We start from the raw sequence: 14,918 nt of genomic DNA on the forward strand, positions 1-14,918 counted from the left end.
TAGTTGCCCCGCGGCATGTGGGATCTTAGTTCCCCGACCAGGGATCGAACCTGTGTCCCCTGTATTGGAAGGCGGATTCTTAATCACTGGACCACCAGGGAAGTCCCCACTTTACATTTTCTTTTGATAAATTGGATTCTAGTGTTCAGGGATATTAATTCACCTTGTTCGCTAATACATGTTTTATAATTACATAAAAATATGACAGTGGGAATACTGACAAAATTCCCTTCTTGAGATATTGACGTCTTTACATTGCTTTATGCTACACGGTACTAGATGTATGCATTTATCAGGCGTCCTGTGTGGCCTGTTGCCTTGATGCTTAATCACGTGACTGATGGCCCTTTTGACAAAGAATATAGCCAGTTTCCCACAGCTAAATTACATTTTATAACTGCTTAAATAAATCACTTTTTAAAAACAGTTGAAACATTCCAAGTGTGAAAGACAAATGCAGTTTATTTTCACGTTTAAGTCCCCATTCATATAATTTTTCAAAATGTTTTTTAAATTTAAAAAATTCTGTGAAACTGAATTTATTATTGCAATTAACTTTCATAAACCACTTGTTTTATTACTGGTGATAGTGGATAGCAGAAATGAATTTTGTATAACAAGACTTCTTATAGTTCTTTTTTGAATTTCATTGCACAAGCAAGTATGTTTTAATTTGTTTACCTTTTTGTTTTTATTTCAGCCTAACTAATCATTGTTTTTATTTTTGTTTTATCAGATTTCATAAATTAAAACAGTTGAAATACTGTATTGTGAAATAAGAGCCCATCTATTTTGAATTAGCTCTCTGCACCTGAAAACTACATTATTCTTTTGAGTTATTCCATGATCTGTTTCTAGAGTCTAACTTTGTTTTCTTTGGGAACAAATATGATTAAATCTGTGTGAGGTTGGGAACAAATGATTCATGTTTGGAAGTACTTAAATTCTGAGTCTTAATTACGTGGAAGTACTTGCATTTTTTTTTTTAAAGGAAGCTGTTTGTCTTCTTTTTCCTTTTAACCAGAATTTACTAGAAATAATACTATTCTTTATACTTTTTGATCAGTATTTCTATTAAAATCTTGTTTTTAAACTACAGAAAACCTCAATATCCTAGAATATTAAAAAAGGATACTATCTAGGTCCTTGTAATACTAACATATTAAGAAGAAAACATAACCAGAATGTAAGAAAATGATAGCAGTAAAGTCAAAACAAAAAGTTAATTTTTTAGTATGGGAGTTAATAATGATCTGATATAGCTAAAAAATAACCTTTTTTGAAAAAAGAGAGCCGTGTTGAATAATGAGGTAGCAAAGGAAGAAATAATAGACTCATTTTCTTATTTAATATCATCAAATCCATTCCTTTGACAGCATTTTAATTTATATGCCAGTTTTCTTCCTGCAGTATCTTTTGACTTTTATTTTAATAAGTTAGTGTTTAAACTTTTTTTGTATTAAAAACAAATAATTTGGAAGTGGCATGTTGACTTTTACTCGTACAGCATTTGGAATGTTTTTGACTTATTAGCCATGCATGTTTGTAGGAGGAGGAAAAGTATTTAGAGGTAACATAACTGGTATTCTCTTGAAGTCTCAGCCATAACAAAATTTCCTGTTAAGGATAGGATTTCTGATAACTCTGTCCTTTGATAGACACAGTAATATTTCTCCTTCTGTGGCATGAGGCTGTGAGTATAAATTGAGTTGGGATAGATGAATAGTTGCCATCAATACAGTTATGTTGGATTAGAGTCCGCAGGGCAGATGACATTAGCTGAGACAGCAGTTCAGCTGAAATTGTTGTACAGATAAATCTATTGCATTGCTACATAGTCATACTGTATTGGAGGGAGCATTTGCCGAATTGTGCAATAGTCAATGACATTTAATCAAATTCCTTTAAAAAATTTATAAAATTAAGGAAGGATTTAAAGCTATAATGAAAACTGAGCATTTAAAAGTGTATTTTTATGGGAAGTATTCTTAATGTGTCCTTATTTTCCTTATTTATTATCAGCTTAGCAAAGATTCTTACTATATTATTAACTAACCATATATTTTTTGGTAAAAGGATATCACAGTTAACCTATGCAGTAGAGTATGTCATGTAGGTATTTGTATGCATTTAGTAAATGCTTGAAATATGCAGAGTACTAGCATATCATTTTAGCCACTTACAAGATGCTTTGGGCAAGTTACCTCAACTCTAGTCCTCAGTTTTCTCATGTGTAAAATGTGGATAAATTAATACCTATCTCATAGGTTATGATGAGAATTAAATGAGTTAATATGTGCAGTGGTTATAGTTAGTGAGTGGTCAGTGAATGTTTATTATTATTATATAATTAGTTGAAGATCAATAAGAATTCTTTTGTATTCTCTAATTTTATGAATAAGCTTCTAGAAAGATGCTTAACTCATTGAGAAATAATGTATGTGATGATTCATTTTACTCTTAATTCCATTAGGTCACTTAGTATTCTTGCTGATTATGTAGCAACTTTTTTAGGACTCCAAGTTGAGATCTATAAAGGTGAATAAAGCCTTGTGCTCTGCTTTGAAGTAGCTTATTTTGAAACTTCTATTAAAAAGTCAGTAAGAGGGGTGAATTTCCTAAGTAACTTGAATTGGAGAGATTTTTAGTTTTTCCCTTGTTTGTTTGTGGTTCATAAATCAGAGAGATCATATCTGATTGGGAGATTAGAAATGGATTGGGGGAAACATAATGATTATTCAAAGATTCCATTCTTATGTGTATTTTATCCTTTTGTCATCACCTCTTCCTTAATCGCTTCAGTAATTCAGCTTGTGTACTCATTTATTTATTAAAATAACTTTAAAAATTGTGAAATCCTATCATCCCCACAGTATGGTAGGAAGGGAAATAGCTAGAATTTATGAAAAGATTTATTGGCAATTCTCTTTTGACGTATTTTTAATATGCCAAACTATTGAATCTTCCCTCGCTACTTTTACAGTATTACTTGTTAGCCTTGACAGTTGGGTGTGTCATTTGTAATATGGTTACTAAAGCCAAATTGAAAAACATGTCAAGTTACTAGGAACACAAGAACCATCTATGGTTCAGAATTGTGTAGCTGTGCACAGTTCTCCACCACTTGTAATTTTATATGCCTTGATAATGACTTAATCTGGACATAAGGTCTAGTACAGTTTGAGGGCATTTCAAGTAGATCTATTATCCTTGTAGACAGAATCACTTTGGAAATAGAAAAAAACAAATTCTGAAATGTTGTCACTGTAAACATCACAAGGGTAGGTAAATAGTCTTACTGACCCACGTATGTACTTTTTCCCTTAGTATTGAATTTGACCGGGATTGTGACTACTTTGCAATTGCTGGGGTTACAAAGAAGATAAAAGTCTATGAATATGGCACAGTCATTCAGGATGCGGTGGATATTCATTACCCTGAAAATGAAATGACCTGCAATTCCAAAATCAGGTATTTACATTATTTCCTTGGCCTAATGCAGTGTGTATATAACAGTTAGTATCTATAATTAGTATGAGTTTGTTATGGCACCTTTTTGTGAGACTCCTTACTCATTCATGGTGAACACTTTAATTGTATACAGAGGATACGTCAGAATATCTTTTTTATAGACATGGGTTGCTTTTTCCCTGTGGGGGTTAGTAGTTAGTGTTTTTCTGTTTGCCAAATGAAAATCCTCTTTCATTCACTTAATCAAATAAAGGTCTTTATTGTAGATGGTCTTTCATGGGGTATTTTTTTTTAACATCTTTATTGGAGTATAATTGCTTTACACTGGTGTGTTAGTTTCTGCTTTATAACAAAGTGAATCAGTTATACATATACGTATGTTCCCATATCTCTTCCCTCTTGTGTCTCCCTCCCTCCCACCCTCCCTATCCCACCCCTCTAGGTGGTCACAAGCCACCTAGCTATTTCCCTGTGCTATGTGGCTGCTTCCCACTAGGTATCTATTTTACGTTTGGTAGTGTATATATGTCCATGCCACTCTCCCACTTTGTCACAGCTTACCCTTTCCACTCCCCATATCCTCAAGTCCGTTCTCTAGTAGGTCTGTGTCTTTATTCCCGTCCTACCCCTAGGTTCTTTGTGACCTTTTTTTTTTTCCTTAGGTTACATATATATGTGTTAGCATACGGTATTTGTTTTTCTCTTTCTGACTTACTTCACTCTGTATGACAGACTCTAGGTCCACCCACCTCACTACAAATATCTCAATTTCATTTCTTTTTATGGCTGAGTAATATTCCATTGTATATATGTGCCACATCTTTATCCATTCATCCGATGATGGACACTTAGGTTGCTTCCATGTCCTGGCTATTGTAAATAGAGCTGCAATGAACATTTTGGTACATGACTCTTTTTGAATTATGCTTTTTCAGGGTATATGCCCAGTAGTGGGATTGCTGGGTCGTATGGTAGTTCTATTTGTAGTTTTTTAAGGAAACTCCATACTGTTCTCCATAGTGGCTGTATCAATTTATGTTCCCACCAACAGTTCAGAAGGGTTCCCTTTTCTCCACACCCTCTCCAGCATTTATTTCTAGATTTTTTGATGATGGCCATTCTGACCGGTGTGAGATGATATCTCATTGTAGTTTTGATTTGCATTTCTCTAATGATTAATGATGTTGAACATTCTTTCATGTGTTTGTTGGCAATCTGTATATCTTCTTTGGAGAGATGTCTATTTAGGTCTTCTGCCCATAGCCCAATGAATAGTGTCTCAGAGTTAAGAATTTTTCCTCTAGCATGCGTATATCTAAACATTATAATTGTTTACAGTTTTAAGAATTCTTTTCAGAAGAACATTTTGCTTCTTTTCATGAGGGCATAGTATTTAAGTTTCATGTATTAGGGATTAGAGTTCATAATTAGTGCTTTTTAAACCCTGAGTACTGTTAAGGCTGCAGAAACTGGACCCTACTTCTGATCTCCACCCCCGCCCCATGCCCCACCCCTAAATCTTGGAGGAATCCTAGAATCTGTATTTTTAAAACAAGCTTCCCTGTTTTCATAGGCACTGGCTTGAAAGGGAGTGATGTAAGGAAATCACTTAATAATAAATTTATTTAGAACTTTCAACATTTTCCAGTCATCCTTGTACCTTTTTTATCTGGATGAATGACACATATAGTCAGTGTGTATATGTACTCATTTTAATAATGTTAATAATATAGCAAGTATTGTAGTCTTTATTTGTTATAGCTTTCTTTTTTGTTTTCTAATTCGTTCATAAAAATGGTAGGCTGATAGTGCTCATTCATCAGTGGTGCTCATCATTGAGAATCTGTTATAGTTATTAGTTTATATACTTTATTCCTAAGTGAAAAGAATACAACGTGAGTAAGACATAACTTTATTGAATTCTAATGTGGCAGGCATTGTCCTAAGTGCTTTGTCTTAAGCTGACCATTTTTGCCCCATTTTATACACAAGGAAGCTGAAGCACAAAAAGGTTCATTAACTTGCTTAAGATTGCACAGCTATTCTCTGGAGGAGCCAGGATTCAAACAGAAGTAGTTTGGTTCCAGAATCTGTGCTTCTAACCATTTCATGCTACTCATTTATAAAATAGGGGCTCTAATACTAATATGTATTTCATAGGATTGTACTTTAAGTAAATCCACATAATGCACTCAGCACAGTACTTGGCCCACATCAAGTAAATGTTACTATAATGAAAATATGGATTAGAGGGTTTACCTTTTCTATCTTGACATATGTAAAAATTATGGCAGAACTCTATGCATCTTGGAATAAAGAGAAGGAAACAGTTCAAGGCTGGAAACTGTGGGCTTGGGGCTGAAAGGATCAATATGTAAGCTTGCCTAAAACCAATTTGGAGCACACCAATTGTGAAAGTGAACTAAATTACCCGAAGCCGCAGCTAGTAAGTTGCAGATCTGGAATTTAAGCTCAGGTCTATCTAAATCCAAGGCTCTTAACTGTTTCATATAATTTCTCCCAGAAATTCTAACAAGTATACTTAAAGTTGCAAATGAACTCGTTCCAACCCCTAAAATTTAGCATGAATGCAACTAGTAGAGAGCAAAAAAGCTTTGTGTTCAAATGCTTGGAAATCACCTAGGTTAATTGCTTTGCTTTCTAGGTGACTTTTTTCTATAATATACATTAGCTTCACTGTATGCATGATGTGCATATGTGTCTAACCAAAAGAGTGTATTTTTAATTGTCGCATTCTCAGTTTTGAAACATTTGAGAATAGCTGAAACCATAAATGTTAAAAGTTTAATTCTAACTGTTAAATGCATTTAATTGAAATTTCAGTCATACACTTATATTAGTTAAGATTTGGGTGTAAATACAGAAATCCAATTCAAACCAGTTTATTGGTTTATATGATTGGGCACAGCTGGATCCAGGGGCCTAAACAGTCTGATTAGGTCTGTCATTCTGCCATGGCATGTTATTGCCCCCTTGGCCTCTATTATCTTCACTTACAGACGTGCTTTTCTCATGTATCAAGGATGGCCAGTAGCAACTTTAGGCTCATCATATCCATCTTCCAGCTCGTGACAAGCATGAAAAGTGGTTACAGGTCATAACTTGGTAGTTTCAGTTGAAAAATCTGGGAATTATTTGATACCTTTCTTCCCAGATGTATTGTGGGCAGAATAATGATTGTGAACTCATGTAAACCATTTTGAAAGGGTTCTAATCTTTCTGAACACATCAAAATTCTTTGTACCCATTGTTATTTATTTTTATGTAAAATGAGGCTTAACAGTATTCCTTTCTTTCAGCTGTATCAGTTGGAGTAGTTACCATAAGAACCTGTTAGCCAGCAGTGATTATGAAGGCACCGTCATCCTATGGGATGGATTCACAGGACAGAGGTCAAAGGTCTATCAGGTAAATAAGGTTACTAGTTACTTGTTTTAAGTATCACATTTTCACTTTTTAATAATTGTAGAGCTTCATGTGTTTTATAGTTACAAATTTAAAGTCATTATTTAGCATTTTCTATACCTATGTAATTCCAAAGAGATGCTTCTCTGAAGCATCTCTTCAGACTTTTTGCATTTGTAGAATGTATCAAATGAATTTCCAAAAGCAGTAATTTTGTAAATGTGTATATAAAAAGTTTAGGAACTACTTTGCATCTCATTTGTTTTCATAGCCAGTTCTTTTCCCTCCCACCATAGTGATAAATTGGTATCAAGTTTGTTTGTTTGTTTGTTTTGCTTTATTTATTTTAAGATCTATATTCTGTTTGAGACTACTTTGTCTTCCTTCTCCATCCAGGAGCATGAGAAAAGGTGTTGGAGTGTTGACTTTAATTTGATGGATCCTAAACTCTTGGCTTCGGGTTCTGATGATGCAAAAGGTACTATTTGAGTTCCCTCCCCCAACTTAATTCCTTTTACTGACGGAGATGCAGATATTTATTGAAACTCATAACAATCCTTTGTGATTACTGATTATTCTAAACATAATCTACTAAGCACAAAAATCTGTATTTCTTGGAGTGAAAGAAAAATGAATATGCTGCATCTTCATTATGATAATGTTTTCTGGGTTCATGCCACACTGTGATATTTTTATAACCAGTTCCTTTATATATACCATGAAATGAACTTCAGACCTCTCTGTATTTTGAATTATATTAAATTCTGACTGCATACCAAAATCTTTTAATGAAGTTTATCATGTTTCAAGGCAAAAATTCTACATCTCTTTCTGCCAACTTTTTTTTTTAATATAAATTTATTTATTTATTTTTGGCTGTGTTGGGTCTTCGTTGCTGTGTGCGGGCTTTCTCTAGTTGTGGTGAGCGGGGGCTACTCTTCGTTGTGGTGGACGGGCTTCTCATTGTCATAGCTTCTCTTGTTGCGGAGTACGGGCTCTAGACGCGCGGGCTTCATTAGTTGTGGCACGTGGGGTCAGTAGTTGTGGCTTGCGGGCTCTAGAGCGCAGGCTCAGTAGTTGTGGTGCATGGGCTTAGTTGCTCCATGGCATGTGGGATCTTCCCGGACCAAGGCTCGAATCCGTGTCCCCTGCATTGGCAGGCGGATTCTTAACCACTGCTCCACCAGGGAAGCCCTCTTTCTGCCAATTTAATTTACCTCTCTTCTATTTTTTTTTTTTTTTGGTATATCCATCTTTACTATTCATTCTTTTCTGTTAACCTTACTGTCTTGTTTTGGCCTGGTTCTTCTCATCATTATATTTATAAAGCCCTGTTAACAGGTTTCCTTTATCTTAATAGCCTTAATTTCTTTGCCCTTTCCTTCTTTTCAACATGTAACTTGCAGACTAGTGGATAGATAGGCAAGGGTGGCTTTACCATTGAAAACTTTATTTCACAATGATAGAGCTGTCGTATTCTGTAAAAGGGAAATGACATGACTGGCTTGACCCCAAAAAAGTTTTAGATCAGAAAGTAGCAAGTTGTTCACCCACAGTATATATAGATTGTAATACTTCGCTTTGCAATTGCTTTAAGAAATTATCTTCGAATTTCTGAATTATTTAGAGAATTGTGCTACAATTGACATTTTTATGTTGGAATACAAAGCTACATTAATTAAACTTTTTTTTTTTTAAATAATGTAGTGGGGTAGCCTTTACTGAGAATACTTGTGTGCTTCCTCAGGAAAATAGAAGTAATTTAAGTAGGAAGAGCAATTTAAGTAGGAAGAGGTTTTTTTTTTTTTTAAATTACTTACTGATTTTATTTTTTTTAATTTATTTTTGGCTGCATTGGGTCTTCGTTGTGGCAAGCGGGGGCTACTCTTCGTTGCGGTGTGTGTGCTTCTCATTGCAGTGGCTTCTCTTCTTGCGGAGCACGGGCTCTAGGCGCATGGGCTTCAGTAGTTGTGGCACGTGGTCTCAGTAGTTGTGGCACACGGGGTTAGTTGCTCCGCGGCATGTGGGATCTTCCCAGAGCAGGGATTGAACCCGTGTCCCCTGCATTGGCAGGCAGGTTCTTAACCACTGCGCCACAAGGGAAGTCCCTTGATTTTAAATTGTATTAAGATACACATAAAATAAACCATTTTAACCATTTTAAAGTATACTGCTCAGTGGCATTAAGTTCCTTCACATTGTTGTGCATCCTTCACCACTGTCAATCCATAGAACTTTTTTCGTATTGCAAACCTGAAACTCTGTGTCAGAAGCTGTTTCTGTTTTACTGAAACAGTAACTCCCCATTCCCCCTTCACCAGCCCCTGGCAATCACCTTTCTAATTTCTGTTTCTTGTGACTGGTTTATTTCACTTAGCATAATGTCTTTTAGATTCATCCATGTTGTAGCATGTGTTAGAATTTTGTTCTTTTATAAGACCGAAAAATAATCTATTGTATGAATATACCACATTTTGTTTCATTCGTTGATGGATAGACACTTGGTTGCTTCCCCTTTCTGGCTATTGTGAATAATGCTTCTATGAACATGAATGGCAAAATATCTCTTCATATCCCTGCTTTAAGTTCTTCTGGGTATATACTCAGAAATGGAATTGCTGGATCATATGATACATACTTAATTTTTTTAGGAACTGCCATTCTGTTTCCCACAATGACTGCACCATTTTATATTCCCACCAATAGTACCCAACTATTTCCATTTCTCCACATCCTTGCCAATACCTGTTCTTTTATTTTTCCTTTCTTTTTTTAATAACGATTTTAATGGGTATGAAGTGGTATCTTACTGTGGTTTTGCTTTGCTGGCATTTCCCCAATGATAGTGATGTTGAACATTTTTTCATGTGCTTATTAGCCATTTGTATATCTTCTGAGGAGAAAGGTTTATTCAAGTCCTATGCCAGTTTTTTAATTGGGTTTTGTTGTTATTGAGTTTTGGAGTTCTCTATGTATTCTGAATATTAATCCCTTATCATGATTATCAAATATCCATTATATATGATTTATTAATATGTGCTTTGATGCACACAATTTTTTCATATTGATGAATTCCAAATTGCCTATTTTTTTCTTTTGTTGCCTGTGCCTTTCATGTCATATTCAAGAAGTCATTGCCAAATCCAATGTAATAAAGCTTATGGCCTATTTTTCCGTCTAACAGTTTTATGGTTTTAGCTCTTACATTTGTGGCTTTGATCCATTTTGAGTTCACTTTTGTATATGGTGTAAAGTAAGGGTCTGACTTCATTTTTTACATGTGAATATCCAGTTTTCCCAGAACCACTTGTTGAAAAGATTGTCCTTTCTCCATTGAAAAGTCTTAGCACCCTAGTTAAAAATCATTTTATCGTATCTCTGAGGGCTTATTTTTGGACTCTGTTCTTTTCCACTGGTCTATATATTTGTCATTATGCCACTACCATACTGTTTTGATTACTGTAGCTTTGTTTTGAAATCAGGAAGTGAGTCTTCCATTATTTTTTCTTCTTTTTCAAGATTGTTTTGGCTATTTTAGATCTATTAAGATTCCACATAAATCTTAGGATGGATTTCATTCTATTTCTGCAAAAAAAAAAACTTCATTGAGATTTTGTTACAGATTGCATTGAGGCTTATCGATTTAATTGATCTTTTCAAACCAGCTTTTGGTTTCATTGGTTTTCTGTATTGACTTCCTGATTTTAATTTATTGACTTTTGCTCTAATTTTTATTCCTTCCCTTCTGCTTACTTTAGATTTAATTTGCGTTTCTATTTCTAGTTTCCTAAATTGGAAGCTCAGATTATTGATTTTGCATCTTTTTTCTTTGCTTAATATGTGCATTCAGTGCTATAAATTTTCCCCTGAGTGCTGCATCCCACAGATTTTGATAAGTTATATCTTCATTCTCATTTAGTTCAAAATATTCTTAAATTTCTCTTGAGGTTTTTTATTTGACTTACGTATTACTTAGAAGCATGTTGTTTGATCTCCAAGTATAATTCCATTGTGGTCTAAGAAATACATTGTATGATTTCCATTCTTTTAAATTTGTTAAGGTGTGTTTTATGGCTCAGAATGGATGAATGTTGCATGTGACTTTGAGAAGAATGTGTATCCCACTGTTGTTGGATATAGTAATATGTAGATATCAATTATATTCAGTTGATTTATGGTGCTGTTGAGTTCAACTGTGTCCTTACTGATTTTCTGCTTGCTGTATCTGTCCATTTCTGATAGAAGGGTGTGACATTTTTTAGATTCTACATTAATCTGTGTATTTCTTCTTTTACTATACCACATTGTCTTGATTTGTAGCTTAAGTCTTGAAATCATTTAGTGTGAATCCTTCATCTTTGTTCTTGAAAATGATTTTAGCTCTTTACTTTCTCTGCTTTCCCATAAACAGTTTAGAATCAAGTTGCCAGTACCTACAGAAAATCCTGCTGGAATTTTGATTGAGATAGTGTTGAATCTATAGATTAATATGGAATGAATTGATTTCTTAATGCATTGAGACTTCCATTCCATGAACGTGGTTTATCTCTTCATATTTAGTCCTTTCTGGACTTCTCTTATCATAGTTTTATTGTTTTATAGTTTTTGAATGCAGATCTTGCACATTATTACAACTAAATAGTTTACTATTTGGTGCTATTGAAAATGGTATTTAAAATATTAATATCCATTCATTTTTTACTAGTTTATAGAAAAACAATTGACTTTTTAAATATAAATTACATTTCAACAACCTTGCTAAAGCACTCTTTACTTTTTTTTTTTACATCTTTATTGGAGTATAATTGCTTTACAGTGGTGTGTTAGTTTCTGCTTTATAACAAAGTGAATCAGTTATACGTATACATATGTTCCCATATCTCTTCCCTCTTGCATCTCCCTCCCTCCCAACCGCCCTCTCCCACCCCTCTAGGTGGTCACAAAGCACTGAGCTGATCTCCCTGTGCTATGCGGCTGCTTCCCACTAGCTATCTATTTTACGTTTGGTAGCGTATATATGTCCATGCCACTCTCTCACTTTTGACTGCACTCTTTACTTTTAAGAGATTATGTGTGGCGATTCCTTGGGCCAATCATGTTGGCAAACAGAAACATTAATACCTTTTCATTTTCAACATGTGTGCCTTTCTCTTTTTTTTTGCTTGTTTTATTGTACTTGCAGGAACTTCCAGAACAAGAGTGGTGACAGCAAATATCCTTGCCTTGTTCCTGATCTTATGCGGAAAGCTTATAGTCTTTCATCATCAATATGATGTTAGATTTAGGTTTTGCATTAGGCATTTTTTTGTGTCAAGTTAAGGAAGTTCTGTTCTAGTTTGCTGAGAATTTTTTATCATGAATGGATGTTGAATTTTGTCATGCTTTTTCTGTATCTATTGAGATGATTCTATTGTTTTTCAGTATCATGAACTATAATGATCTGGGTTTTTTTAATTAATTTATTTTGTTTTATTTATTTTGACTGTTTTGGGTCTTTGTTGCTGTGCACGGGCTTTCTCTAGTTGCGGCAAAGGAGGGCTACTCTTCATTGCGGTGCGCAGACTTTTCATTGCAGTGGCTTCTCTTGTTGCAGAGCACGGGCTCTAGGCACGCGGGCTTCAGTAGCTGTGGCTCGTGAGCTCAGTAGTTATGGCTCGCAGGCTCTAGAGCGCAGGCTCAGTACTTGTGGCGCACGGGCTTAGTTGCTCCACTGCATGTGGGATCTTCCTGGACCAGAGCTCAAATCCGTTTCCCCTGTATTGTTGGCAGGCAGATTCTTAACCACTGCGCCACCAGGGAAGCCCTGTAATGATCTGTTTTCAAATCTTGAGGTAGCCTTACATTTCCAGGAAAAACCTCATCTTGGTCATGATGTATTATCTGTCTTTTCTATATTGTTAGATTTGATTTGCTAATTTTGGGGGGTGGATTTTTGCATCTATGTTTACGAGGGTTATTTTTCTATTCTTGTAATGTCTTTTTGTATCAGGATAATGCTGGCCTCCTAAAATGATTTTCCTTTTTCTGTGTGTGTACCCCTGGGTGGGGTGGGTGGAGGGAAGTGATTATTTAGAATTGTTACTGTTTAACTCTAAAATGTTTGGTAGAATTTGATATTGAAGCTTTCTGTCCTGGAGTTTTCTTTGTTTGAAGGTTTTAACTAAGAACTTAATTTCTTCAGTAGATTTAGAACTGTTCAATTAATCTATTTCTTTTTGAGCGAGTTTTGATAGTATGTATCTTTCAGGAATTGGTATTTTGTGTCCTTTCTTTTTTTTATTATTTATGTACTTAGATCAGTGTGATGTTAGGCTTATCAATCTTATTGATCTTTTCAAATATCCAACTGATTTTATTGGGTTTTCTCTTTTCAGTTTCATTGATGTTTGTCCATTAATTTTTTCTTCTTGCTTTGGGTTTAATTTCTTCTTTTTCTAGGTTGTTACAGTTGAAGTTTATGTCATTGATTTGAGCATTTATCCTTTCTAATATAAATATTTTTTGTTATACATTTCCCTTTAAGCACTACTTTAGCTGATCCCACAGATTTTCATATAATATGTTTTTCATTCAATTTAAAATTACATCTGTGACTTCCCCAGTGGTCCAGTGGTTAAGACTCCGTGCTTCCACTGCAGGGGGCACAGGTTTGATCCTTGGTCAGAGAACCACATGCCACGCGGCACAGCCAAAAAATAAATAATATAAAAATAAATAAATAAAATTACATCTAATATCTCTTGTGATTGTCTTGCTTGGCTAAGAATTATTTTAAAATATTTTAACATTTTCGGTCTTTTTAAAAAAATGTCAGAGCTCTTACTGTTACGGATTTATAGCTTAATTCTTTTAAAATTACAGAACATATTTTTATATAATTTTAATCCTTTTAAATTTGTTATGATTTGTTTTGTGGCCCAGAATACAGTCTACCTTGGTAAATATTCCAAGTGCATCGAAAAAATCTATACTCTGCTGTTTGATGGAGTGTTCTATAAGTGTCAGATCAATCTTGTTGATAATATTTTTTTGGTTTTCTATTTCCCCCCTTTTTTGGTCTCCTTGTTTTAATTATGAAACAGGAGTGATGAAATCTAGTTTTATTTCTCTTTTCAGTTATCTTGGGGAGGAGGGTGTTTTGCCTCATTTTGGGGGGAAGTTCTGTTGTTAGGGTCAGGAACATTTAGAAATGTTATATTTTCTTGGTGAACTGACCCTTTTCTCAGTATTTAGTGTCACTCTTCATCCCTATTGATATTCTTTCTTCTGAAACTGTTTTGTTAGATATTCATCAAACCAGTAATTTCATTCTTTTCTCCTTTGGGATTCCAACTGCATGAATGTTAAACCTTTTTATTTTGTCTTATAGGTCCCTGAGACTCTGTCCTTTTCTTGTCAATATTTTTTCCTTTCTTCAGATTGAGTAATTTGTCTTCTGTCTTCTCGTTCACTAACTTTTATGTGTCTATCTCCCTTTTGCTATGAATTTACCTCAGTGAATCTTTTATGTAAATTACTGTAATTGTTTTAAAATTTTCTATTATGTTCTTTTTCACAGTTTCCATATCTCTTTGAGTACATCTATCTTTCCATTAATTTTAAATGTTTATTACTTTTACCCCATGGAACATAGTTACAGTAGTTGCTTTAACATCTGTTTTATAGCATTGCTCTGTTGATTGCATCTTCCTTTGAAAATTCTTCACATTTTCCTGGATTTTTGTATGTTGAGTTATTTTGAGGTTATATGTTAAGCATTTTGAATATTATTTTGTACAACTCTGGGTACTGTTCAGATTTTCTGGAGAGTGCTTTGTTTTGTTTTTTTAAATCAGGTAACCAGTTGGTTTAGATTTTGACTGTGAGTTCTATCTTGCCTATGTGAGTGCTTGTTTTACTGTCAGGTCAGTTTTCAGAGCCTTTGCTGTGCTCCATTGGTTTGTCTGATGCATATGCCAGTCAGAGGTTAATCTGGAAATTAGTAGGTCTTTTCAAACGTAGTTCAATGCTCATAGCCTTTG

General features: G+C 34.5%; 1 protein-coding gene across 5 annotated transcripts in view; it reads left to right on the forward strand.

Moving 5' to 3' along the window:
• COP1 (COP1 E3 ubiquitin ligase) overlaps window positions 1-14,918 on the forward strand; it is a 261,090-nt gene that overhangs the window by 138,437 nt on the left and 107,735 nt on the right. For all 5 annotated transcript variants that reach the window (XM_029228999.1, XM_029229001.1, XM_029229002.1 and 2 more), the window contains 3 exons: window positions 3,328-3,471; window positions 6,792-6,900; window positions 7,294-7,375. In XM_029228999.1, the coding sequence (XP_029084832.1) occupies window positions 3,328-3,471; window positions 6,792-6,900; window positions 7,294-7,375 (335 nt within the window). The remainder of the gene's footprint in view (window positions 1-3,327; window positions 3,472-6,791; window positions 6,901-7,293; window positions 7,376-14,918) is intronic.

This window comes from Monodon monoceros, unplaced genomic scaffold (genome assembly GCF_005190385.1).
Source record: "Monodon monoceros isolate NGI ecotype Baffin Bay Population unplaced genomic scaffold, NGI_Narwhal_1 Super_Scaffold_18, whole genome shotgun sequence".
Classification (NCBI taxonomy): Eukaryota; Metazoa; Chordata; class Mammalia; order Artiodactyla; family Monodontidae; genus Monodon; species Monodon monoceros.